Source organism: Prinia subflava, chromosome 4, assembly GCF_021018805.1.
Source record: "Prinia subflava isolate CZ2003 ecotype Zambia chromosome 4, Cam_Psub_1.2, whole genome shotgun sequence".
In the NCBI taxonomy this organism is placed as follows: domain Eukaryota; kingdom Metazoa; phylum Chordata; class Aves; order Passeriformes; family Cisticolidae; genus Prinia; species Prinia subflava.
In genome coordinates, this window is record NC_086250.1 from 37,951,834 (window position 1) to 37,977,579 (window position 25,746).

At 40.2% G+C, this 25,746-nt stretch overlaps 1 protein-coding gene across 1 annotated transcript in view; it reads right to left on the reverse strand.

Moving 5' to 3' along the window:
- The window catches only part of TBC1D15 (TBC1 domain family member 15), a 35,274-nt gene extending 20,563 nt beyond the window's left edge, over positions 1-14,711 (reverse strand). Inside the window, exons 1-5 of the mRNA XM_063396449.1 lie at positions 14,601-14,711; positions 3,705-3,803; positions 3,389-3,463; positions 2,509-2,647; positions 486-696 (exon numbers count right to left, since the gene is read on the reverse strand). Of these exons, the coding sequence (XP_063252519.1) occupies positions 486-696; positions 2,509-2,647; positions 3,389-3,463; positions 3,705-3,803; positions 14,601-14,624 (548 nt within the window). The 5' untranslated portion in view covers positions 14,625-14,711. The remainder of the gene's footprint in view (positions 1-485; positions 697-2,508; positions 2,648-3,388; positions 3,464-3,704; positions 3,804-14,600) is intronic.
- Between the last annotated feature and the right edge of the window lie 11,035 nt (positions 14,712-25,746).

The window sequence follows — 25,746 nt, forward strand, 5'->3', positions numbered from 1 at the left end:
GAACAGAACTGTGGGGGAAAACATTTATATATCAATTGATTTAGTTGACAGTACTGTAAGTTACCTTGCACTCATGTAAATACTCATTCATATTTTGCACAAAGGAGACAATCTCAAATTTTAACACAAATTATCCCATTTTATAGAAGTAGCTCATGAAGGATTTAACTTTCACACTGCATGTTCACAAGAAGCTTCTGCATCCACTAGAGGGGGCAACAGAGGCATTCAGAGCTAGTAACACTTCAGATTCTAAAATACTTTGTAAATCAATCCAACAATTTTTAAACTTCAGCTTAGATTCCCAATGCATGTGCGAAACCACAGTTCCACTCACCTTGAAAATTATTTCTACTAATAAAAAACGGAAGGGAATAACAATCAGGAAGTATTAATCTGAAATGCATGATGCAATTTAAGTAAACCAATACTCTGTATTTCCAGAACTAACCAATAATCTGTATTTTACTTTGTCTGATACTTACTCATTCAGTGCAACGTGCTTTTCAAGACATTTAATCAAAGGTTTGCTATCTCCACGATGAAAGTGAAGAGCTGGAAGCTTCACATCATCCTTCAGACAGAACACCAAATAAGACCATCCCATGCCTTCTTTGTTTTGTTTGATTGATTTCAGATCTGTTAAACTGAACAGGAACGACCACTTGCTTTCTCCGTTTGCATGAGTTGTAGCATCTTAAAAACAAAATTAGCACATGATTTCAGTTTGACTTTCAGTGTTAGTAATTACATTATAGCTGTCACTGTTCCTAAAAAACAACTTCAAAATATAAATACCAGCACTGGTTCTAATAATAAAATGTGCACTGTAACTGCTATTTTGGGATTTCTCTTTGAGCCTCCTTGTCTTCTACAGACTTATAAAACAATCAACAAGTCCATCAGGCTACTCCCCTAAACTGTACCTACAGTTTACAGGAAAAGGTTTTTCACCCAGAGGATGGCTGGGCACTGGAACAGGCTCCCAGGGAAGTGGTCATGGCATTAAGCTTAACAAGAGTTCAAGACGCATTTGGGCAACACTCTCAGGTATGTTGTGTGATTCTTGGGGTTGTCCTGTGCAGGGCCAAGAGCTGGACTTTGATGATCCCTGTGGGTCACTTGCAACCCAAGATACTCTATGATCCTACAACAGAAGGGATCTAGCAGTTAAATGTACATCTGATGTACCAAATTCCAGCAGCAGGCTAAATCTAACCTGCACTTCCACCAGGTAGTGGTACGTCCTCAAACTAAACATGATATGCACTACAATCCTGTAAACTATACACTGCCCACAGTTATTAGCCATATATTGTGTAAGGCTGCTACCAAAGTAAGGGCAAAGGAATTGGAAATGTCCTCCTCACCCCTTCCTCCTCTAATGGGCAAGCTTGTACACATGCTGTGCAAGACTGTACATATTCAAGGAGAAGGGATTAAAGTGTACTTCACCAGAGGACACAAAATTGCCAGCATGCCTAGAAGGAATTTGGGACACCCCATGGCCTGCTCCCATCAAATGACAGCAATTGGAAATAAGCAAGAAGTGGCAAAGAGCATAATCCAAGTCAGTAGTGCTCAGTGACACTCACTGAGGGTGAAGACATGCTTACATGTTCTTCTGACTGGAGATGAAAATTCAATACAAACTAGTGGTGTGATAAACCACATTTACCCAACAGAGATGCTGTATGTGTGTGTGTGTGTGTGTGTGTGTTTGTGTATAAAAGCCAAGGACTGTGCTTTACCCAAAAACATTCATAACCTGACATCCAAACCCTGTATTCATACATGATAGACATGACATTTAAAACTATTACAAAGATGGTAAAATAAGCACAATAGCCCCCAGTTACAGGCTGTGAAATAATATATGGAAAACAAGTATAATTAAAGGAAAAACACTATGTGAGAATCAGAGAAAAAAGATTACTTGAAAATCACTGTTCTTTTGCCACAACTTGTTTTTCAACATCTCTACTGAGACACTATAACAAAAATGGTGTAGCTACAGAATTAATTTGCCCAAGTAAAAAAGACCATATATAAGACTCATGTATGTCATAACTCTACAGTTCCATCGCCCCCTGCTCCTGCAGTATGGAAATGCATTTGAGTAGTTAACCCCTTATTTTTCCATTTTCATTTCTAACATGACACCTAGATTGAATTCCATTTGTTCTAAAGAATGCAAGCCCAGTGCAGATAAAGCTGCTACTACATCTAATGATGAAGCAAGAAGTTTTATTTAATGTTAATTTTCAATACAATTCTCTACCAATTTAAAGAAAAAAATAGAGGCAGATGACAGCTATCCCATTTGTGAGTTTTTTTCCACACTCAGAGATGCACCACTTGCCACAAATGAATCCCAACCTTTCAAGTCCTAATAAATTCCATTTAACTGTATCTAAAAGGCAATTCTTCAGTTACAAATTACCATCATGGAAGAAAACCAAAACACCCTACACACAAAAAAGCCCTCCACATTTTCTTTTTAAGTACCTCCATTTGAATGAGGTTTCTTCTTAAAAGAGACTGTAGTGACCATGTCCCATTCTGCTTCATAGCTACTTGGACGGTCTGCTCCTCGGGAACACTTTTCTTTTGGAGTTTGAGTCCACTCCACAACAGAACTGGAATCCTGAGAAAAAAACCAAAAGCAACTATCAAAAACCACAAGACATGAAAATTGACCTGGTTTCTCAGATTCAACACAAAGAATCAGCATCTTTGTTTTGTAGATTAAAAGAAAACGTATTGAAATCATTAGAAGCGTTAATACAGTTCAACACAGGAAATTTGGACTTATGACTAAGACTATGTGGTTTTACTTAGTAAATTCCAACATCCTAAAATATCCTTGCCTCTCTTGCAGACTCTACGAACACAACAAACTATTAATTTAAGCGTAAAACCTGGATCTTTTTTATTTAGTCACATCCTCTTAATACTGCTTAAATACCACATATCACTGTATCTTGGAACCCCCACAGATTTCTACTTTTATTTTGGATTAGAACAGCACCTCTCACTTTTGTGTCTAACTATGAAGAATGAATCACCAAACTACAGCACAGCAGATGCAGAGGGACTGGTGACTGTGATATATTTACCCTCATTTGGTCTTTATTATTCATAGTTAGACCCCTATTATTTTATTTGTGAACCAAGTAAAAACTAAATACAGTCAACCTACACATGTATTCTAATAACCTGAACTGGGCTGCAGTCTGCAAATAAGATTCCATAGATTATATATAGCTATTAATTACAATAATAAATAAGTTTTGCTTCCAGTTATGAGACCATCTACGCATTACTTAACACAAAATAAAATCTCTAGAGAAACATAATGAAGAACAATGATAAATAACAAACAAACCTTTCCAGCACAGAGGATATTAGAAGTATCCAAAGTCTCGTCCAGTGGTCTCCAGTCTACTACCACTTCATTTTCCTACAATATAAATCACAGAAGATTCAACACCACACAGCAAAGTACCTATTGCCATATACAGTCATGGTGCGATTATGTTAAGACTTACATATACATATAAATTATGACAATGTCAAACACAATGTGATGTTTGTTCATTTACAAAATCCTACACTTAAAAAAGGCATTTAAGATTTGCCAAACTCGTTATGTGCTTTGCCAACAAATACACAAAATTTCTGTAACTGTATTATGCAAATACCTTTTCTATGACACGCAGTATTCCTGCTATTAAGCTGTCCTGGTCATCATTTTTTCCACAGGAGGAGTGAATGAAAACTCCTTCTTGCTCATATACAACCTATAACAAAACGAGTAATGAAATTTAAAAAACCAAGGTTTTAAAATCATTAAAATTGTTTATCCCCCTATCATCATGATTTTGACTTGCCTACAGAAGTTGAAATAAACACCTCTGTCTTGTTAGCGCTTTTGTTACAAAGAGTGCAAGATCCAAGTCCTTCACTTAAAGCAAGAAACAATAAAAAATGGCATTTGTCAAACTGACCCGCTAAGCAACACACTGACTGCTCCTACTTTGTCAGAACAGCACACGAAGATGCATTCAATACCTAGTTCTTTTGAAATCAGCAGGCACGGGTTAAGGGAAAGTCCTTTACAGCTTTTAAAACATTAAAAGGCTTTCTTATATAGTCGTTTTCCCCCCTGCCATTAAGCATGTTGTAATTATAAAACTAATTTAAATTAAAAATGGACCAAATAGCGCAAAAATTTGAACTCCAGAGAAATAAAAAACTACACCCTGAAATTAAATGCCTAATCCCATATTCACGGCCAGTTGCAAAGATTCCATCTGAAAGGTAGAATATGTAACACTTGGATAAGAAAGGCTTGCAGGAGTGCGCAGGGCGCACATAACTTTTGCATTTAAGCATTTGCAAAACTCTTCACAGTATTCTGATCATGCTCTAAAAAAAATAAAAAGAAAATCAGAGAACCCTTGGCTGTCAAAATTTAGCAGGCTTTTCAAAGCTACATATACATACCTTTTAAAGCTCTATAAATACTGTAAATGGGTCCTATTTTACATAGCACTAAGAGTGAAAAGTAGATTTTGTGGAAGTTAGATAAATCAAATAGCAACAGTAATTGTTTCAAAGCCATTTCCATTTTCACACCAAGCTGCGAACACTGCCTTAAGAAACATTTTTTTCATATAAAGCCTAGAAATTTTTGAATAATCGGAGACAGGTATTTCTGTGGTTCTAAAATATCAGGAGCTGTTTTTCTCATTTGTCAGCTTTTAAAAATCATTACACTTGCAGCCAGACCACTAAACTAAAAGGTTAGATGTGTAAGCTTAACTAGCCAGATGAGAAAACATGGCTTAAGGAGAGCATAAAATTCACTTAACTCATCTATTCTGATTTAGTTTTACTTCAATTTCTCTACCTTTTACACAAGCAAGAAATTTCAGGAGTGTCCTGTTTAAACAGAAATATCACTTGGAAAAAAATCTCTAAAGGTCACTTAGCACATCTCCCTCATGAAGGATTATTAACATCATTGCCTTTCCAATACTGAAAGCCTTCTTTCCTGTTCTCTATTACAGTTTTTTTTCTCTTTTCTATCCAAAAAGATCTTCCTTCTATTTCTACCAATTATCTGTTTTCAAATTCAGTCTCTGTTTAAACAACGGAACCTAAACATTTATTTAAATTTTACCTTCTAGCTATTTGGACCTGATCTATCATGAAAACTAGCCAGAAATATGAACCACTTATCAACCACTGGGACAACTGCTTCAGAAAAAGAAAATCTATTTGTATCAGAGTTATACTGGTAGAAGGGCACTTCTGGCAAAAATATTAGTAAGTATCATAAGGTATACCTTCTCAGTTTAGAAGATAGGCCATCTAACATTTTTATTATTTTCTGTCCATCTCAGAAGGACAAACACTCCCTTTCATGGGAAAAAATGTGTTTCCAATGCACAGTTGTCCTGCAATGGAAAAATCCTACACTACTCTCTGTAACAGCTTCAGCTCCCTGTGCCATGCTCCACCAAAACAAGTGATAAAACCAAAGCATGTGCTCAGAACTTCAGAGGGTGTTTGTAAACAGAGGATTTGTCACAAAGCACCTTATTCCCCCCTCCCATACTGTTATTTAAGAGAAAATCTTCTCCAAGTTTGAAAGGCCAGAATGCCAAGCTGCTGAAATTTTTCTTTTCCAATCACAAGCATGATCTAGTTATTTACTTTTTCTAACTGTTAACTAAACTGTAACTAATTTGAAGAAAGAGATAACACTGATCATACAAAATAATATCTGGACGTTTTTCCACAGTTAATCCCTCTGCATAACATTTTGGAAGTTACCATCTTGAATTCTTCAAAATACTGAGCCACTCTATTCAGCAGTACTTTGTAAGATGACTCCATAAATGAATTTGAACAAATTGAGTTTGGAAATGTAATTCTATAGTGGTAGCACCTGAAAATTAGCTACACTGGATGGCTATTTCACAGTGTTCTTAGCAACCTGAAAATTCAAAAATGCTATTAGGTATTCTTATAGTACCTTACAGTAAAATGTAGCTTGTTACAGATTTTTGTTTTCTGGTACTGCAATACTGGCAAGCTATTCAAAGTCAATTCAAAGATGAAAAGTAATGTTAAATTACATGTACAAGTAATTATTACTAAGGAAAGTATCAAACTGAAAGACAGTATACCAATAGTTAGATTTGAATAATACCCCATCCATCAGTAAACAACTGCTACTACACTTAGCAGTAGCTCAATCTCACACACTGTGTGGCCTACAAGGGGTTTTGCTCAGTGCCTCTGCAGCCCAATGCTCAGGGAAATGCCTGATCAGTCAGCACACTTGGACCTCTCAGGGACTCAAGAAAACAGATTTCACAACTAAGGAACAGCATCACACACTGCCTCTTGCCTAAGCAGTAGGTTACTGCAGAACATGCAAAAAGGCAGCAGATGTTAGAGGATTTGGAGCATCAGTAAAATACCAAGGACCTGTGCCCTCTCATTATTAATGAGCCCCCTCATTAGCTGTTGAAGTAACTATAATCCCTCCAAACCCAACCTAAATCTGCTTCTGTACTACCTGCCAACACCTTCAGCATAGGAAAGCAATCTAAACTCCTTTAACTCTTGATAACCTTTAGCCTCCAGTGAACTAGAAAGGCCTCATTGCCCACTGTGTGAAAGAATTCAAGAATTTTAAAGAATATTATCTGTTCAGTTAGTCCATTATGCTTTTTGTATTACAAGACAGGAAAACACACTACTGGCTCACCTTGGTTTTGTACTGTTTATTATTTTACATATTCATTATGGGCTCCTTTACAAAGGTGAGAAGTAGATCTAATCAAGCTCAACCTTTCATTCTCTTTTCATATGATTAGAGCCATCATTCTTCCCCTAAATCTACACAAAATCAATAAGCCCGTCATGAAAAAAAGACAAGTTAATGTTAATAAGTGCACATCACAGGTCACTAGATAAGTTGACACATCCCTAGGATTTCAATAAAATCCCAAAAGTATCCCTCACTCCAGTCTTACAGCCCTTCCACCCACCCAGCTAATAGCAATTCTGTGTTCTGTGCAGTCTATCCACTGGTCCCTGAAACAGAACCTCAGGGAGGAAAAGCCTTTTGTGTTGTTCAGATGCTCGAGGCCAAAACAGCTGTCCAGCAATGACAGGCCTCACTTCAGATTTAAACAGCGACTGTTCTGTTTTCTTCTGTACCTGTTAGCAAACATCTACTGAAGTGCCCACAGAGATGCCTATGTCACAGGTTTAGATGTTATTATCTACAGGAAAGGCAGACGCTGCTGGTTCCACAACAAAACCACAAATGAAAAAAGAAGAGTGTTTATCAAAAGCACACACCAACGCAAACAAAGCAAATTAAGATGTAATGTGACAGGAGCTGAACATTTTTGAAAATTACTTGATTTCAAATAAATGATAATTATATCTTGTGGCTGTACACTGGAATTACTGAATGATTTTCAGACATTTTACTAGCTTAAAGCTAACTCCATGCAGAACAGATTTATCCATCTGTGGTATCCTTAAGTACCTGGAATACTTCGAATCATAAGCGTTACTTAAGGCAACTTAAAGACTGTAAAAGCATTCAGTTGGCAACTTTTTTCTCTAAGAAAATTTTGGAGACAGTAAGAAAAAAGTTTGTATGATTTAAGTATTACTTTTTAATAATCCTAAAGTTTCAAGTCTGAAATAAGATGTACCTGAGAAGCTAAGTCTTTCCTGCTTGTCAAGAAGTCCGTGCTGGCACCATGCTGCAAGCACAATTCACAATATATTTATTTTCCAGTTCTATTGAAAAAAAACTAGACTCATTGCCTATCTGTTCCAGAATCCCACCAAAAGCCAAAAAATGATGCAAGTTTCCAAATGCTAGTGAGCCACTTTAACCTGTTTCTTTTTTTCCATGGGTGTTAGGGAGGTCAGAGGCAAATTCACAATTCATTCTGATCAGTCATTGAAAGCACTGTACCACACAGAGCAACAGCTATGCCAACTTGTATCCTGACTGAGGGTCTGTAAAAACAGGGAACCACAGCACAAAATTCAGGAAAGCTGCACAAAGCAATAGCTGTCTACCCATCTACTATAAAAAAACAGATGGAAGCACCATGATGTAGGCTCAGTTTACATGTCATGGCATATGCTAGTTAAGGTTCTGGAAAACTCTTCAAGTATTTATAGTCTGTGGCCAGCAAAAAATAGGTTTCTGAAGTCCCACCATTGCCCCAGTAACATTTTCTGAGAAATAAATTGTATCATTCTTAACACTATAAGGACACAGCATGGTCAGTGCATATCTCCATACTCCTATTGTATTGCTTTCAGCGAGCAGCAAACAGGCAGTATTTGTAGTATTTTTATTGTCAAAGACACATACAAGCAGAAGGCCTTTGGGAGGCCACACTACCACCAATAATATATGCCAGAAAACAAGCAAAGCCTTGTGATTTGATGCTTGCCATTTGATGGCAATTTACAACCCTGTGCTACCAGCTAGTGAAAGATGAAAACATTGCACCCTGAGACAATGAAGTACAGACAACAAATAAAAGGAGAGCTAAGATCTGGGGCTACCACAGAACAGGATGGTCCTGCCATCCTCACCCATGTACTTTCCACCCTACCTGTGCTGAGCCCTAAGTACTGGCTGTCACCACGAGTACTGATTGCTCGTATCTTCTAAATCCTGTTCCTGGGTCTGTTCCATACCAACAACCTGCCAAGCACAGAACACTTGAGAGAAAGGAGAAGCACTGCAACAATCCCAGCTTGGCCCATGTTTCAGACACTTCCTACTCTCACCCTGTGTTCTGAGTGTGTTCCACTCTTCTGCCAGAGAGTACAGCTCGAGGCCAGCACTGCTCTGCCAAGACGCCATCCAGCATCTCACAACAGACACAGCCTGAAGCACTCACATAGTGAATCGGCCACTGCTCTGGAGTCAGCAGCTATGGCACTGTGTAAATACTGATATTAACAACTTTCCAACAGCAGTTACTTCATTTTTTGCCTCATGTTAGAGAATCAGGTAAAAGACCTCACCAAGGATTCAACAGCTGAAACAGCAAGCAGGCATGTTCATAAGAAAGTGACCGAGTAAAAAAAGTCTGAATGCTCTGCAAACTTCAAATTAAGGAAAATGCCTCTGTCCACAAACATCAACAACAGATATAGCAGCTGTGCAGCACCTTATTTTCAGATTCTGATGGAAGGGAAACAGAACAAACATACAACACTGTAAGGAAACAGTTACAGGCCAACAAAATTAATTCAATTTAGACAATGGCTGGACTAAGTGACCTTACACCCACAAAAGAAAGCATCTTAGTTTAGAACTAAGTAAGTTAATTAAGTAAAAAGAAATATGACTCAATATAAAAGTCTACATTATACTGCTTGAATTTCCATCTTCTTCTCTGGAATAGCTGATGTTTGCCCAAAGCTTACTCACACATCCACTGCTCAAGTGTCCCTGGGCATATTGAAGTATGACTGCATCAAGAGTCTGTTTCCAACGACTAGGTGCCAGTATATTTGAGTGCTTCACAAAGCATCAAGCTAACATTGGCCAACACGATCTTCTTCTCCACAGAAGATACGCTGCAATACCTGGCATCTGAATTGTAATAAAATACAAATCACAGAATGATTTTCGTCGGAAGGGACGTTAAAGATCATCTGGGTGCAAGTGCCCTGCCATGGGCAGAGAACATTCCACTAGACCAGGTTACTCACAGCACTATCCAGCCTGGTCTTGAACACCTCCAGGGACAGGGAGTGGACAACTTCTCTGGGCAATGTTTCAGTGTCTCACTACATTTAGAGCAAAGAATTTCTTCTTGATGTCCAGTCTAAACCTATGCTCCCCCTTCAGTTGAAGGCTATTGCCCTTCATCCTATCACTACATACCTTGGGAAAAATCCCTCTCCAGCTCTCTCGTAAGCCTCCTCCTCTTTAGGTACTGGAAGGTGCTCTAGAGTGTCTCTGGAGCCTTCTCTTCTCCAGACTGAAAAATCCCATCTCTCTCAGCCTTTCTTCATAGGAGAGGTGCTCCAGCTCTCTTTCCATGTTCATAGCTCTCTTTGCTCCATTAGATCTATGCCTATGGTGGGGACTGCAGATATGGACACCACTACTTCACGTGGTGTCCTATGAAGGCACAGGAGAGGGGGAAAATCACCTCCCTTGATCCGCTGACCACACTGCTTTTGTGGCCAAGACACAGCTGGCTTTCTGAGCTGCAGGTGGACACTAGAGTCACACTGAGCTTTTCACCCACAAACACCCTCAAGTTTTTCTCCCCTGAACTCATCTCAATGCATTCTCCACCCAGCCTGTACTTGTGCTTGGCATTGTCCCACAGACATTGCACTTGGCCTTGCTGAACTTTGTATGCCTTGTTTGCTGAGCCAATGGCTCAACTTTTTTCCCAAGAAAGTAAAATTTCACACCCTACTAGTCTTAAAAACACCCTATTTGTAAGTAGGGGTAGGGTAGAGAGGGGCAGGATCCCACAAATGTTGTTCATGTTGTGACAAATATGTGAAACTTAACTTTCAGAAACTACACATCATAAGAGAAGTTTCCTACTTGACAGCAGTACCTATTTCAAGCTCTGCCTCATGTGCTTTGAAGATTTCTTGAACCATGGGGTATTTTTGCTACTTATGCAACAATAGCAAGATACCAGTGAAAATACAAGTCTACTCAGGGTACTGAGAGCAAAAGCTTCAGGTAGTAATCCACTGGTCCTACTGTAAGCACTTCTGCAAAGAGAAATCCTTAATGAAGAGAAAACAGAAAGAAAATACTGAAATTTCAGAATTATCACTGAACTGCTTTACATTCAAGCATAATAAAACCTTAAGTAAATTCAAGAGAGTCTTCCATTCACAAAGAAAAACTACAAAGTACAATATAATAAAAAAGAATTGATTGTGTCCACAGTAAATTATAAAGGCTGAAAAAGTTATAATAAATATTTTAAATCAAATGCTTAATAAAATAGCACAACAATGCATAGTACAGAAGCTTCTGTGCACTCAAGTTTAAATAGTAGAAGGTGGAGCAAGACACTGCCTATCCCACAGAATAGATATACACCTAAAATAATTCACTGTATCTACGCCAACAAACTACCTGAACGATGCAAAGCTGATTTTAATATACAATATTTAATATCTCTTGGCTAATTCCTAGTTACAAGAACAAAAAATAAAATTAAAAAAACCCCACCCCCGCAAACGCAAATCTCCTCCTCAAACAATACAGCACTAACACCACTACTATTTAGTAATAGCTGCAGTGCTTCTTGAACACTTCTAGTTGCTGAACTGGCCAGACATCTGAGCTTAGAGAGATAAAGCTCAGATGTTTGGCCAGTTAACACTCTGAAACTTTAACTGCAAGAGCAAGCGCACAAGCAAGTGAAAAATAACTTATCTGACAGCCCATGTGTCAATTGGTAACTTGAGAAAGATCTAACAGCCCATGTGCTGAAGATACTCTGAACTCCAAGAACATTAAAAAGTATTACTGTCTTTAGATCAGCTGCAATAATCACCTATATACTGACAGACTGAAATGCTCCCCATACACAACCTTTTAGCTCATTTTCTAACACGATTTTTTGTTATAAGGGTGAATCCAGAGTAGGTTCTCTGGATACTGTAAACAAACTGCCATTTGCTAAGCAACAAAGCAAGAGAAAATGTACCTATGCTTTCATAAAGTATAATATATGTATAATATATAAATACATCTGTTTGCATAAAGTCAAAAGCTCTGAAAACAAAAGACCTTATTACCAAGTTACTTCCAGAAAAAACTGCCAACTCTAAGTAAGGGCAAAAAAATGATGCTCACGCTGTTCTAGGGCAGATGGTCATTAATAAAGAATGAATCACGACTCCAGAATTCAACTACATTAACTTTTTCTGAACCGAGTTAACCATCCACACAGAGAAAAACACTGATAAGAACCTCACGAGAAGTTCCAGCAAGAAAAAAAAATAAGAGGACAAAAGTTCACATAAAGTAGTACATGAGCTAACCAAATTTGTAATTTATGTCCCTTTAATGTATGGAACAGAAACCAGAGACTACATGAAATAGCTGGATTCTGAATCTACTGATCTTAATGATGTCTGGGATATAAAAAGAAAAACAAACAAAACAAAACAAAACCAAATAAACCCTCCCCAAACCCCAAAAACCTGCAATAGTGAAGAGAAGAGAAAGGCAAACAGGGTAAAAATGTAATAGAAACCACAATTTAAACAGTTTGCTTAAACAAGATTTTGTGAAAGCTGAAACAGTGCAGGTTATCCCAGCTGCTTAATACACTGCCACATGTTTTCCATGGGAACCACTTTGTGTCATATTTTGCAGAAAAGAGCATGTACATTAAAATACCTTACTTTCATGAGATAAGATCTGCCATGTGGGACTAAAGCACCCCACAAACTAATGCCTACTGTTCCTTCAGAAAGGAAGGAACCTGAAACACCCCATTACAACACCCAGAAGGAACACTGCAGTTAACTTAGGACATGCACTTCTTGTAAAGACACTCAAGTGCAAAAGGCCTGAAGTGAGAATGCTGAAGTGAGAGTACCAACTACACTGCATTCATTCCACCTGGAGTGAAACTTCATTAGTCTGTGAGCCCTTCCAAAATCCTGCTGCCACTCAAAGGGACAATTTGTGGTCCAATGCTCTCCCAACAGAAAACTAACCCCGACAAAAGTGAGTTGTATGTATTATTTCAGCTTGCTAGATCTAATCACTGACAGATCAAATGAGTACAGTATCCAAGAAAGCAACAAGTGCAACACACAGGTGGGAAAATACAGAGAAGGACGGAACAGCTCCTGAGAACCGTGAAATGTCAAACCAGCCCAGCCACTTGACAAGTTTGAGAAAACACAACTGTCGTTTTTCCTCTGTATTAAAAGAGACATGGCAAAGAATGTTACTGAATTAGAACTTGCTTTAACAAGTTGCACTAGTATTGTGGACGTGGCATAACTGAAACAGTTTTGCAACATCTTAGAGATTTAATCTCAGGCAAACAGGCTTCTCTGAAAGGAACAATGAATACACAGCAAATTTACAAACAACTAATCCACAATCTCATATAAACCATCATAATACAGCTGCTTTCACAAGAAACATCCTGAAGAAGATCCTGATAAAAGCCTAAGTGAAAAACAAAAAACAACCGAAAAATTTAAATATTAAATATTAAAATATTTATCTAAATATTAAAATATTTCCCTTCATCCAATAAATTTCTGGATTGATATTAAAGTGGATAAAATCAGAAGAGGAACTTCTCTGCATATATGAAGACTGGATGTGCACAGCTAGAAACAGCTGGGAGGACAGTATGGCTATCTTTATATTTACACATCCAACAGCAAAAAAGCACATTAAAATAAAATTGCAAAAACCGGAGCTGTACAAAACCTCCGCTCCAACAATTCGGGTTGAAACAGATACGGTAAGGTGGCACAAAGCAAGATCTCCACGTTATTTTCGTGCTCTAGCTAAGTGCACTCCTCAGCACCCTCGGAGAAGCGCGGACGTGGCTCATTACGTGTGTTCTCTTATGCCGAGATCAGCATGAGCTGGAAAAATCATCTTCTGCCCTGTGCTGGAAAAGTGAAACCGCAGACACACGCTCACCGTGGCTACTACCTACAATCGGACACGACACTGAGATTTGAAATACTAAATAAAGGATCCACGTGCTCGAGAACACCGCATTGCAAAGCAACGCTTTCTGAAGACAGTAATGAAATAAAACTATTTCCACAAAAAACCAATACGGACACAACCCGTATCAGTTGGCGGGGGCAGAGGGAAGCAGTGGGTGTCGCCTGTACCTCCCCCTCCTGCGAGCTCAGTCTCTGTCAAGCAATAATGTTGCCGGAAAGCTCGGCAAGAATCCGCGGCATACAAAAATGTTTAAATTACAGAACTACAGGACTGACAAGGCTTTATACCCATGCCAGGGGCAGGTTCCCGCACACTACCAGTGCGCAGGCCGGGGGAAAGGCCACTGCCGTCCCTGAGCAACTCCGGGACACTCGGCCACGTAGCCGAGACGAGCCGCGTTCCTCTGCCTCAGGCCGAGCGCCAGCGCGGCCGCGGCTGCTCGCCCCCGGCGGAGAGCGGCCTCCTGCCGCCCCAGAGCCGGAGCCGGAGCCGAGCTGTCGCGGCGGCACTGCCCGGGCAGCAGGTGCACAGGGTCCGCGGCCCGCCCGCCGCCTGCGGCCGCCTCCGGCGCACAGGGTCCGCGGCCGCTGCCAGCGCCCGGCCCGCCCGAGGCCAGGACGGCCCGAGCCCGGAGGGGCGGCCCCGTGAGGCGACACCCGCCCGGCGGGAAAAAAGCACCCACCCGCCCGGCCATCCAGCGGCCCGACCCCACCTCCCCGCGACTCCCGCCAGCCGGGGCGACCCAGCGCCGGAGACGGGGCGTCCCGCGGGAGGAGAGGCGGGAGAGGCGGGAGAGGCCGGCCCCGCCGCCGCCCACCCCCGTTACCTTGCCGCTCGGCGGCGCCGCCATGTTGCCCACGAGTGTTTATGGTGACGTAGCACTCCTCACGTGCTTCCCCGCCGCGCCACAACAACGGCGTCACAGCCGCGGGCCGCGCACGCGCACTGCCCGCGGGGGCGGAGGGGCCGCGCCCCGGGCCGGGCAGCGGGGGGGGCCGGGCTGCGGCCTTCCGTGGCAAGGGCTGCGCGCCGTGGCCCTGGTCCCGTCGCTCATGTTGAATCCTCGGGGAGGTTGCCGAGTGTCCAGCCGTGGGCCCCGCGGCGGCCGGGGCAGCGGTGACCGCTCCACGACAGCGTGCGAGTACGGCGGCGAGGAGGAGATTGCTCTTTTGTTTGTTTTTCTTTCTCTCTCACCCTTAAAGCTTTTTCAGAGCTCCCTGAGATTGCAATTATAATTTGAGCAGTATTGTATAGTTGATATAAAACACACATTATAGTCTCTCGAGTTATTTTCTTTCTTCTGCTGTTGTCCAGTCATAGAATCATAGAATCGTTTGGGTTGGAATGGACCTTAAAGATCACCTAATTCCAAGCCCCCTGCCATGGCCAGGGACACCTTCCACTCACTGGACCAGACTGCTCAAAGCCCCATCCAACCTGGCCTTGAACACTGCCAGGGGTGGACATCCAGCACTCGGCTGTGCAACCCATCCTGGTCCCTCACCACCCGCTCAGGAAAGAATTTCTCTCGAGTATCTGTTCTAAGCCTATCCCTGGCGTGTTTGAAGCCATTCCCCCATGTCTTATCATTCCATGCCCTTGTAAAAACTCTCTCTCCAGCCCTCTTGCAGACCCCTTTAGGTACTGCAAGGTGCTATAAGATCTCAGTGTTAATATAACAGTACTCACAGGCACTACTGAGCCTCCCCAATACTCATACACCAGATCTTTAATGCTAGTGAAAAATACACCACTTTCAAGATGGTAGTTTTTAACACATAATGCATCACACATAACGGGACAAAGGTAAATCTTCATTACAATCTTATCCATGTTAGCAAATATTCAGGTTTCAGATGTGTACCGATTCATAAAAAGTATGAAAGAATTCTGCAAAGTCAATGGATTTTGATTGGTCTTCTTTATCTGCAAAAGTATATCATGTGGGGTATTACTTTTAAAAAACTGGTTTCGCCTAGTATCGGAAACATAATAAAGACATTGGTTATATTCCAACAATATCATAAAATATTTTGAGCAGTATATCTCCAAATACTGTTTATTTAAAACAGATGAGATGCTTGCAGGGAAATGATTTGCTTCTCTGAAGGAGCAAAGGTAATTTGTTGGGTTTTGGGATGGGTTGGGGGTTTTGATTTCTGTCACAAAGTGGCATTATAATTGCCCTCTGACTTTTCAAATTAAAAACCCATTTAGTTACATTAATACCCATACCGTAACTTACCATGGAAAACCAGATTTGCAATTTTCAAGACAAATACTGATTGCTTCGAAGTTGGAAAAGCCTGATGTGACTCAAACATAGTCAGAACACAAGTTCTTGTAGTAATACCTAGGTCTGGAAAGCTGTATTAGTGTCGCAAAAAATGGGCACCTTAACTTTGGTGGTCCTTTTATTTAAATTCAATAACACAACTTAGTGTCATGGTGGATACAAGGACACATTAAAAATTCATCACCATAAATTAATTGCCTTAAAGGGTACAACTGTTTTAGCCATCTTCCACATCCGCATGTTTCATCTCATTTGGTCTCCCATGCATTCATTTTCATCCTTCCTTTTCCTACCCTTTTCCTTTGTTTCTTACTCCTTGCAATATAACCATGCATTAGCTTCACATCCATTTGTAATCCTGTTCCCTCTGCACCTCTTAATCATCTCTAACCTCCCTGAAATTTGCAATGAACACTGGAGACTTCCTTTGATTAGTTCCATTGCATCCCCTCATTCTGGCCCTTCAGTGGAACTGCTTTGTTAAGGTTTCTTTCCTAGGAGAAGCTCAAAATTGAGATTCACATCTCATCTTTGTTAGCCAAGCCACATTCTACAATGGACTCCTTGAGGTCTGCTCCCTGTACTAGCATGATTGCCAGCTTCTAGTACTCCTGTCTCTTGGACTTGATCATTAGCATACTGAATCAAAGCCTCTGTTTCTTTGTAGGAAATTGTGTCAACAAATACATATTTATCTCATGAGTCATTGCTATATTTCTACTATAGCCATTAATTCTGATCCAAATTAAAATCTCTTTTTGTCATTGCAGGCAGCTAACAGACAAAATGGTTTTACTTTCCTCCAGACTCGCTTGGCACTCCTCTCTCTCTCTTCAATACCAATGGCCATATGTCTCCAGGGCTCACAGCTTGATTGATGCCTTAGTCTTAGAAAACTCTCTGGACCCTGTCATTCATGTTTTACCTAACTCCCTTGCTGACATTTTCTAGTACAAAAGCACTAAATCATAGCTTTTCCTATCTATCCACACAGCTAAATATCTTTTCTTGTAACATTCTTTTTGTTGATAGTAACCAATACCATTTTGATATGTCCAACTTCTGCAGAACTTTTTTGTCATTCATCCAGCCCATATTATTTTAAACCTCTCATCTAACTCCTCTGTTCGTCTGTCCACTCTCGCCCTTCTACAAGGCCCAAGATAAAATGCCATTACTCATTTTGAGCACAATTACTGCTCACTCTCACTGCCAAAGGTCCTGCCTTGATCAAGTCAGCTCAGCGCTAGACTTTGCCTATTATTCATAAAATTTGCACACAAGTTGTGCAAAAGGCTTTTTATTCAAGCTGACCTTTGTAGAGCTGGCAACTAAGTAAAAAATTAAAAGATAAAGCATTCCATTTGTGCTGCTCTCAACGTGCCAGTCACCATTTACCTCAGTGTGAAGAAGGCCGGTATGTTTCAGAGAACTCTCAGTCCCACAGACCAATATACTCCATGAGATATACATGACCATCTTTTAGCTACTTACCCAATCTTCTAGAAATCCATCTTGAGCCTTCTCCCTTGTTCTTTAGCAAATTAGCATCGCATAACAATGTGTGTATTGGTACTCAAGATGAGCAAAATTACTCTTTGTTATCAGGTTGCTCTACCAAAGGACCGCTGAAAGGTCAACGTTGGCAGGAATCTTTAGAGATCGTCTAATCCAACCCTCCTGCCCAGAGCAGATCACAAATGATTGCTCAGGGCTTTATAAAGTTTGAAGTTTGAGAATCTTCAAGAATAACCACAACCTCCTCAGTCAAGCTGTTTCATCAGTGTTTGGTTGCTTTTGGAATGCCAAGGGGTTTTCTCATGCTTAAATGAAATTGCTTGTATTTCACTTTGGGTCATTTTGTCATGTTCTTTCATTGAATACCACTAAAGAGACCAGCTCTGTCTTCTTTACTCCCTCTCATAATCTGTTTTTAGACATTGAAAAGATCCTCTGAGCCTTCTGAACAGTCTCACATCTGTCAGCATCTCTTTGTATGACAGATGGTCCAGTCTCCTAATTGCCTTTGATTGCCCTTCACAGGTCTCACTCCAGGACGTCAGTATCTCCATCTTACCAGGGAATCCAGACTAGACCCAGCATTCCAAGACTCTCTCAGCAGAGCTGAGGAAGTATCATCACCCCTCAGCCTGCTGGCAGTGCTCTTCCTGATGGAGGCCAGGCTGGCTTTATTTTCCGGCTCACGACTGACTTGTTGTGCACTATTTTTGACACTCAGATACCTCTGCCTTCTCCATAAGCCCCTGAAGAAAACAATGGGACAGTCTGCAGCTCTATGCTAAAGTCCAACCTTTCACACACTACACAGATGGGAATCTAAGGAGGAGGGTATCTTTAGCCTGGGGGCTCATTCTTCGTTGGATTTTAATTAACCATCTGCTCTAATACTTCTGTCACATAAAAGGTAGTCACAGCACACCAGCCAGCACTGAGTGTGCAGCCAGAGTGTTCCTGGCTTTCCCGTGGCTTCTGTTGCTGTCACAGCTGCAAGCACAGCTATTACTGCCATGCCCAAAGCTGCAGCAGCTGCTATTGTTGTTCACACAGCTATTTCAGCAGAGTTCCAAGATACTTTCCTGTATTCAGAAGTGTCAGCTGCCCACAAGCTCAATCACATGAAAACCTGGCCCACACAAGACAAGTGCAGATTCTGTCAAGTCCTTCCATCACAGGCTTAATTTGTACAAACAACCCCACAGCAGAGGAACAAAGGAAAACAGTCCCAAAAATATCCTTCCCTTTGATCTTTATTTTTCCTCATAGGAAATGGATGTATTCCAAGTCTTGCATGGACAGATGCAAGCCACAATTTTTCTAGGCTACTCCAGTTTGTCACAGACCACAATGAGATATTAAAGGGGTGTTGTCCTGGATTCTGGGTGCAGCAAGACACTCAGGAGATAACTGCAGACTAGGCTTTTCAAGTTCTCCATATTTTAAGAGGTACCATTTCTCAGCATGAATTGTATTGTAGACAATAAAGGAAATATCTGAGGATTTAGCTGTGAAATGCTCTTATTTTCCCCATGCAAGAGGAAAAGGCTTTAAAAAAAACCTCCCATCCTATTCCACACTTAGGAGGGCAGGAGGGAGATCAGGCCCTGGCTACATCCATACAGGTCAACCAAGAAAGCCTTTGGGGTACAGTCAGCATTTGCATTTTATCACTAGTTTGCTCTTTTAGGTAATTATGGACCATACCATTTGAGGTTTCTCAGACTAATACAGAGACAAGGGTTGGGAACAGCACAGCCACTGCAAGCAGGCAGCATGTAAATATGATTTAAAGGGCAGAAGAGGACTAAAGCACCTGGATTAAAGCAGCACTGTGCCATCTGCTCTCAAGGCCAGAGCTCCTTATGCACGCTGGCCTAATGGATTTGCTAGTAAAAATGCAGCCTCTGGGACCAGTTAGGTTCTTCTCTACTTACCAATTGTTTCTACCTCAAAGTAGAAACTGAGAGATGAAGATATGATAGCCTTTCTAACCTGTTTCTCAAAGAAAACATAAAAAACCCACTAACCTGCACAAGTGGAGCATGCAGATAGAGTACTGTTCCATGCTTAGCTGCCTTCTGCCACAAGGTTAGACAAGAATTGGGACAAACAAAATAAGTATACATTGACCAAAATTAAAAAGAAGGAAATGCCATACCCCAAGAGCATTTATTTGCATTTAGATTGTGAAGGCGTGGAGATGTAACAAGACATGAAGGCATGTATGCTGGATGACGACATTTCTTGAAGCATTTGCACTGTCATTTTGTATATCCTTAAGCATAGCACTGAGTTCATGTTTGTGAACTTTCTTTATCTGTGAAATTTCTTTATCTGTGTATCAATACAGTTCCAGAATATGAATCAACTAAAACATACAGGAGTTGTCACATAAGAAAACATTATGGCCAGTGTAACTGACCATCACTTTACAATAGCTTTTTTCTCTCAGTGGGCCATAAAATTGTGGGGGTTTTAAATACAGAAGAAGCAGAGCAGATACTAACATGAATGCTCTGCATTTGTCATGCAAGGAGAAATTCATGATTGCATCAGCCTCCACAGATGGTAGCTGGAAGCTATCCCGAGTGTGATGACTAAACAGAAACTGATCTGTTGTTTGCCGATTGGCACAGAGTATTGCCAGAGCTAGGAATGCAGCAGGGAAGACAAATAGTTGTAACCTATCACTTCTACATATACATCATAATAGCAACAAACAACATTTCCTGGAAAGAGCATAAAACTAAGAGAACAATTGTTTTAGGGTAAGGGCAGTCAATGTTTACTTCCTGATCCTCATTTGCCACCATAATCGACTTCAGAGATCATTCCATTTCCCACACAAGCTGAAATCCCCAAGTCTCTGAAAAAGAATGGGTGTACATAGTGCTAAGCACTGCAGTATTCACATACTGAAAGGATTCCTTGCAGGCAATTGACTGGAGTAATTTTAAGCCTCAATCCAACTTCAGGATGGGCACATCTTACAGTTGAGGATTGTTTTGCAATTACTCTAAGTCACAAAACAGTGGGAGAGGAGATGGACTTCAGAGGTGTATCAGATACTCTGCTGCCTCTTGCTGTTTGAAATATGCACCCTAGGACTCTGATCACAGGATATTAACTACAAGCAGTACACTTGTTCTTGACCACTTACTATAACCCATTTAGTGAAATGCTGACAGATTTTGGAACGACTAAATCTGTGAAGGAACTACATTAACTCCAAAGAGCTCTGGGTTTTAGTTTCTTGAACAACAACAACAAAAAATTACACTAACAAGAAAATACACCTTTTTAAAGACAGGTTGTGGAGTCTCCCTTACTGGAAATACTAAAGAACTGCCTGGACAATCCCATGTAATGGGCTCTAGGACAAGCCTGCTTGAGCAGGGAGGCTGCACCAGATGATCCACTGTGGTCCCTTCCAACCTGAGATTTCAGTGATTCTGACAAGAATGTAGGATATAGTTGCTGACTTTTCAGAACTGCAAGTGAAAGGGCTAAGAAGAGTCAAAGCAGAAACACACAAATTGCTCTCAACCTGTGTCCTTTTCCTGTTGCTTGCTGTTTTCACTCACAATGTCCACCCAGTTCAAATCCACAGCATCAGCCCACCAGCAGTTTTCACTATGGAAGCATGAACAAGCACTCATGGTAGAGACAGGACAGCAGTAGGTTACAGACACAGTAGTAGTTGGTGGGAAATTCTCACCTTAGCCTTGGTTACATATTTGACTTTGTTTTGCTGCATACAGGCAGCATCCCTGAGGCTACTGTTAAACATAAATGCGCTTCAACAGCAACTTCTCCTTCCTCTGTTCTGAGATACCCAAGACCAGTGTTGAGAATCAAAGCTGTATTTTACTGGGGATTTGCTCACACTACAGTCCTTGGGGTATATGCTAGCATAATTTGCAGCAAGCTCAGTGAGGCTGGTTTGACATCTTAAAGCCATCTTTTGACACATCATGCTCAGGTGGGTTCAGAAATACTGTATGTGTAACATAAAAAAACCTGCAGTCTCAGACACTGCCCCCAGTTTCCACTAACTTTCAGGGCCACTTTATTATAGACTGTCATCAAGTTTCAAATTCTGTAACATTCTGTAAATATAAGAAGCGACAATGTTTTCTTTCTGTATTGATTTTCAGTACATTTTTTCGCCTATTGATCTATTTCCATGCATTTTCACTTTTAATATTAGGCATCGATTAATCAGCAGTCACAACAAAAGAACCCTTGTTCTTATAGTTGATTGACCATTTGGCATTAATTTATCACAGAAATATCTTCCTGTAAATGCACTAGTATATAAAATGTATCAAGATGTATTTAAGAACTACAGCTGCAGAAATGCAGGAAAGTTAACATTCGTGAAGCCTTTGCCAGATATTTCTTAGTATGTTTTTACAAAATTTCTTTTATCCACAAATGCCAGATAGAATATTCCTACATTTCACAGTGTTAAGTTACCTGACATTAAAAATATTGCATTCTTTTCAGCATTGGATTTGCCCTAATGTTTTTTTTTTTCTATTTGAGTGAGACTGATAAGCTTAATGAGCTTATCTGATGAGAAAAATCCAGTAAGACAATCATTAACAATGCCTGTATGATCAAATAGCACTGACAGCACTTAAAGGTTTAGGTATCACATGCTTTTTCTCATATTTTTTTACTAAAACAAGCCTGATTAGGCAGTTTTAAGTTTCCTGTTCTGAAACTACTTGTTCTCTTCCATTGTAAGTCCCAAATGTGTTGACTTATCAGAATGGAGTGATGGTTAACTTGAAGAAGGGCCTGCAATTTAAGTTTCAACAGTTCAAAAACATGAGTTTGGATCTGTCACAGGATATCAACTATTTGCATTCCATGAGGAAGTAGTCCTTGCTCTCAAATCCTCTCAACTGAGATTTCTTATAAGTCACTTTCAATATCCAAGAATCAGAAGTCAGATAAAGAGCTAGCAAGGACTCACCATTAAACTTTCAATATTCTCTCTTCACTGTTTTGGAGATGGGATATGGCCAGTTGTTAGGGTAGACTGCTTAAACCTGCTACTCATTATCCTTCCTTGTCATGCTTTCAAATTAAACATCTTTTGGGTAACCTACAATAAAGCATTAAAATCCCTTGAAGGGATCGGTGAGACCAGATACACTGAAAAAAGTTATTTGTCAGGATGTAAGAGAAGCTCCACTTGAGGAAAAAAATCTTATCAAACTGAGAGGAACTGGGTATTACTGCTGTAGTGCCTGTCACTGTCCAGAAGAGCTGGAAAAGCAAGGAGAGAATGTGCACTTCCTTTCTTGCACAGCATCCAGTTTCCTGTAGCAGTAATTTAGCAACAAGGATCAACGCAGCCAAGAAGCAAGAAAAGAAAGAGAAGCCCTCTTTTCAGTGACCCTGCAGCTGCATCACATCCATGTTACTTGCCTGAGTGCACAAAGCAGTGGAAATAGACTGAAAAAACAGTTGTTTTAATCTTTCAATATCCTGGTATTAAATAAACACAATCTAAGATCTAAACTGGCCAGTGGAATATGAACAAGTATGCTGTTCCTCCCAACAATCAAAGTTTAGTTTATGGCTGTATAACATGGCAATCAATTTAAGGCATTGGCCAAGTTAAGCAAACCTAAATCTTACCAAAAAAATTAAGACTAGAGAGATCAGCTTGAAACACGTTTTCATTTTAGAAGTAGAACAATGTATCATTTTAATCATATTCCAGTAAAAATTCCTCCAAGTCAAACTATTTTCTATTATCTTGGGCAGAATAATACTTTGTCATAATGTTGAATTTTTCATGGGACTCTCAGTTTTTCAAGTGATCTCAAGACAAGAAACATTCCATATTCTCCACCACTCTACTCTCAAAATCATCTCCATCTCATTCTACTCAATACAGTGGCCAATGACAACTCTAAAACACTCAGGAGTAAAGAGTATACACTTATTTGATAGAAAAAGCCTAAATTGATTAGATAGCTACATCACGGAGATGTATAGGCTTGCCTGTAAAGAAGGCAGATCCTGGTGTTGAGCAGAATCTTCCAAGGAGTAGCAGGAGCAAGTGCCCAGCACTATTAAGAGCTGGTGAGATAGCTTGGGGACCTCGTTGAGCTTGCATAGCAAGTAGTGCTAAGGATCTTGGTCATCCATCTGCAACTCCTTGACACAACTGCAGTAAAAGTCACCCTCGTAATGATATACTTCCTGACTTCTCAAGAAAAAAATCCTAGGATTCGATGCAGATGAACAAAGTCAGTGAAACATAATAAATAAATAAGCATATTCTACTAAAAAGTTTTAAGCGGGTTTAGTATTGCGCCTGAAAGCCTGTTCAAAGTTAGTTGCATACTCTTTTATTAAAGCAAAAATGGTATTTCACAGAAGTAAAAACAACACAAGAAGTGGCCTGAAGTCCTGAAAAAGGTATTGCCATTGCTGAGGCTCTCTAGCAACTCAAAGAAAAGGTTAACTCAGCACCTTACCCAGCAGCCTACCTCCAGCACCCTCAGTTTTTCCAACATTCTTTTACCTACTTCTCCTTTTCATTCCACTAAAAGCAGAAAAATGGGATGTGGCTAGTTTCAGCTCTTATTCCCATTATCTACTGTTCGTATCATTTAACTGTTTTCAGCTTATGGAGATTCCTGACCTGCATTCAGTTTCTTTTCTGACAGCATCCAACATTTTTGGAGAACCCCATTTGAGATCTGACCACTTTCCAGAACTTCATACCTTTCTGTAAAGCTTTTTTCATCTGGTTTGGAAACTAAAGTAGAAATTACTAAGTTCTTTAAGAACTGTAGGCAGTTTTCAATGTGGTAGATGCAAAAACACCTGTCCACAATGTGTGAACACTGAAGAAAGGCATGTAATATAATCAAACTAACACTCAGTTACTTGACTGCTTCAAGAGACCATCTCACACAATTCATCTAGATACCCCTATTTTGGAATCATGTGCAAGATCACTGCTAACCAGATGAAGCCATCTCTCCCAGTCTTTGCAGCTAATTACAGTCATCTTCAAATACTACACAAATACTACACAGTCACCTTCAAATACTACACATCTGAATTTGCGTGTCCTTGTCTGAATTGGTCTATCCCATCTTTTATAGTTTCTGAAGTAAAGTCTAAGCATGTCCATAACTCCTAACATAGATACATACTGTTGCATTACAGCGGTTGGACTTTGGCTGGTTGGATTTTATTTCAGCAAGGGATAAAGTTTCTTTGGCAGCTCATGTATTCATAGTAGCAGCATCAAGACCATGAGCAAGCACTTAGAAGTTGATTTAGAAAGGTATTGTACAAAGTAAGACCACTTTATTTTAGTATGTAAGTGAGTAATCTCTGTCAGCTCCGAGGAAGTGTGCTCAGTGTTGATTTACACATGCTACAGTAGGTGTCTAGCAACGTCTGGCTATTTGCTCCACAACAGAGGTACTTTCCAAAGACACACAGCCTTGTTCTCTTTCACTTCTCAAAAGAATGAGAAATAGCTTACTTGTTTACAGCCACAGAAATCAGCAACAAGAAAAACAGTCAGATGTACAAACCAGGCAATCTAGATCAAATACAAGGTTCAAGATTCTTGAAAAGCAAGCCATGCACTAGTAACACCAGGTTACTTGAGTAAGATCCTGCTCAAATACAGAAAAGCTATAGGACAGCTTTTCTGTATGTCAAGTGCAAAGAACATTCTCAGTCTCTTTGACAAAGATGCTTTTTCCTGAACTGTTGTATTTTGTCTGCTAACAATGAACAGCTGAAGTCTTATGTTAATCAGTCTAAACAATTCATGTTTTCACTTCTGTCTAGTCTTCAACCGGCTTCCCTGACTTCGCAAAGCTATCCTTTCATCCAGTTATATAATGATACCCTGCAAATACAGGTTTTAAGTTTCATAAATCAAGTCCGACCAAACCACAGCTTAGACAGGAAGGTTTCCAGTGAGTTTTTTATGTTGTAGCTTAAGTAAGAAAAGTAACTTGAGATTTTTTTAAAAAATATTCCACTAATAGCAACCAAAACCTTTTTAGTATTACAGAATTGTAAGCTTCTTTATCCCCACCAAAGTTTTCAGTAGTAATAGTTTTAATTCTGTAAGAGAATTAAGAGCTAGTATCAACATGCC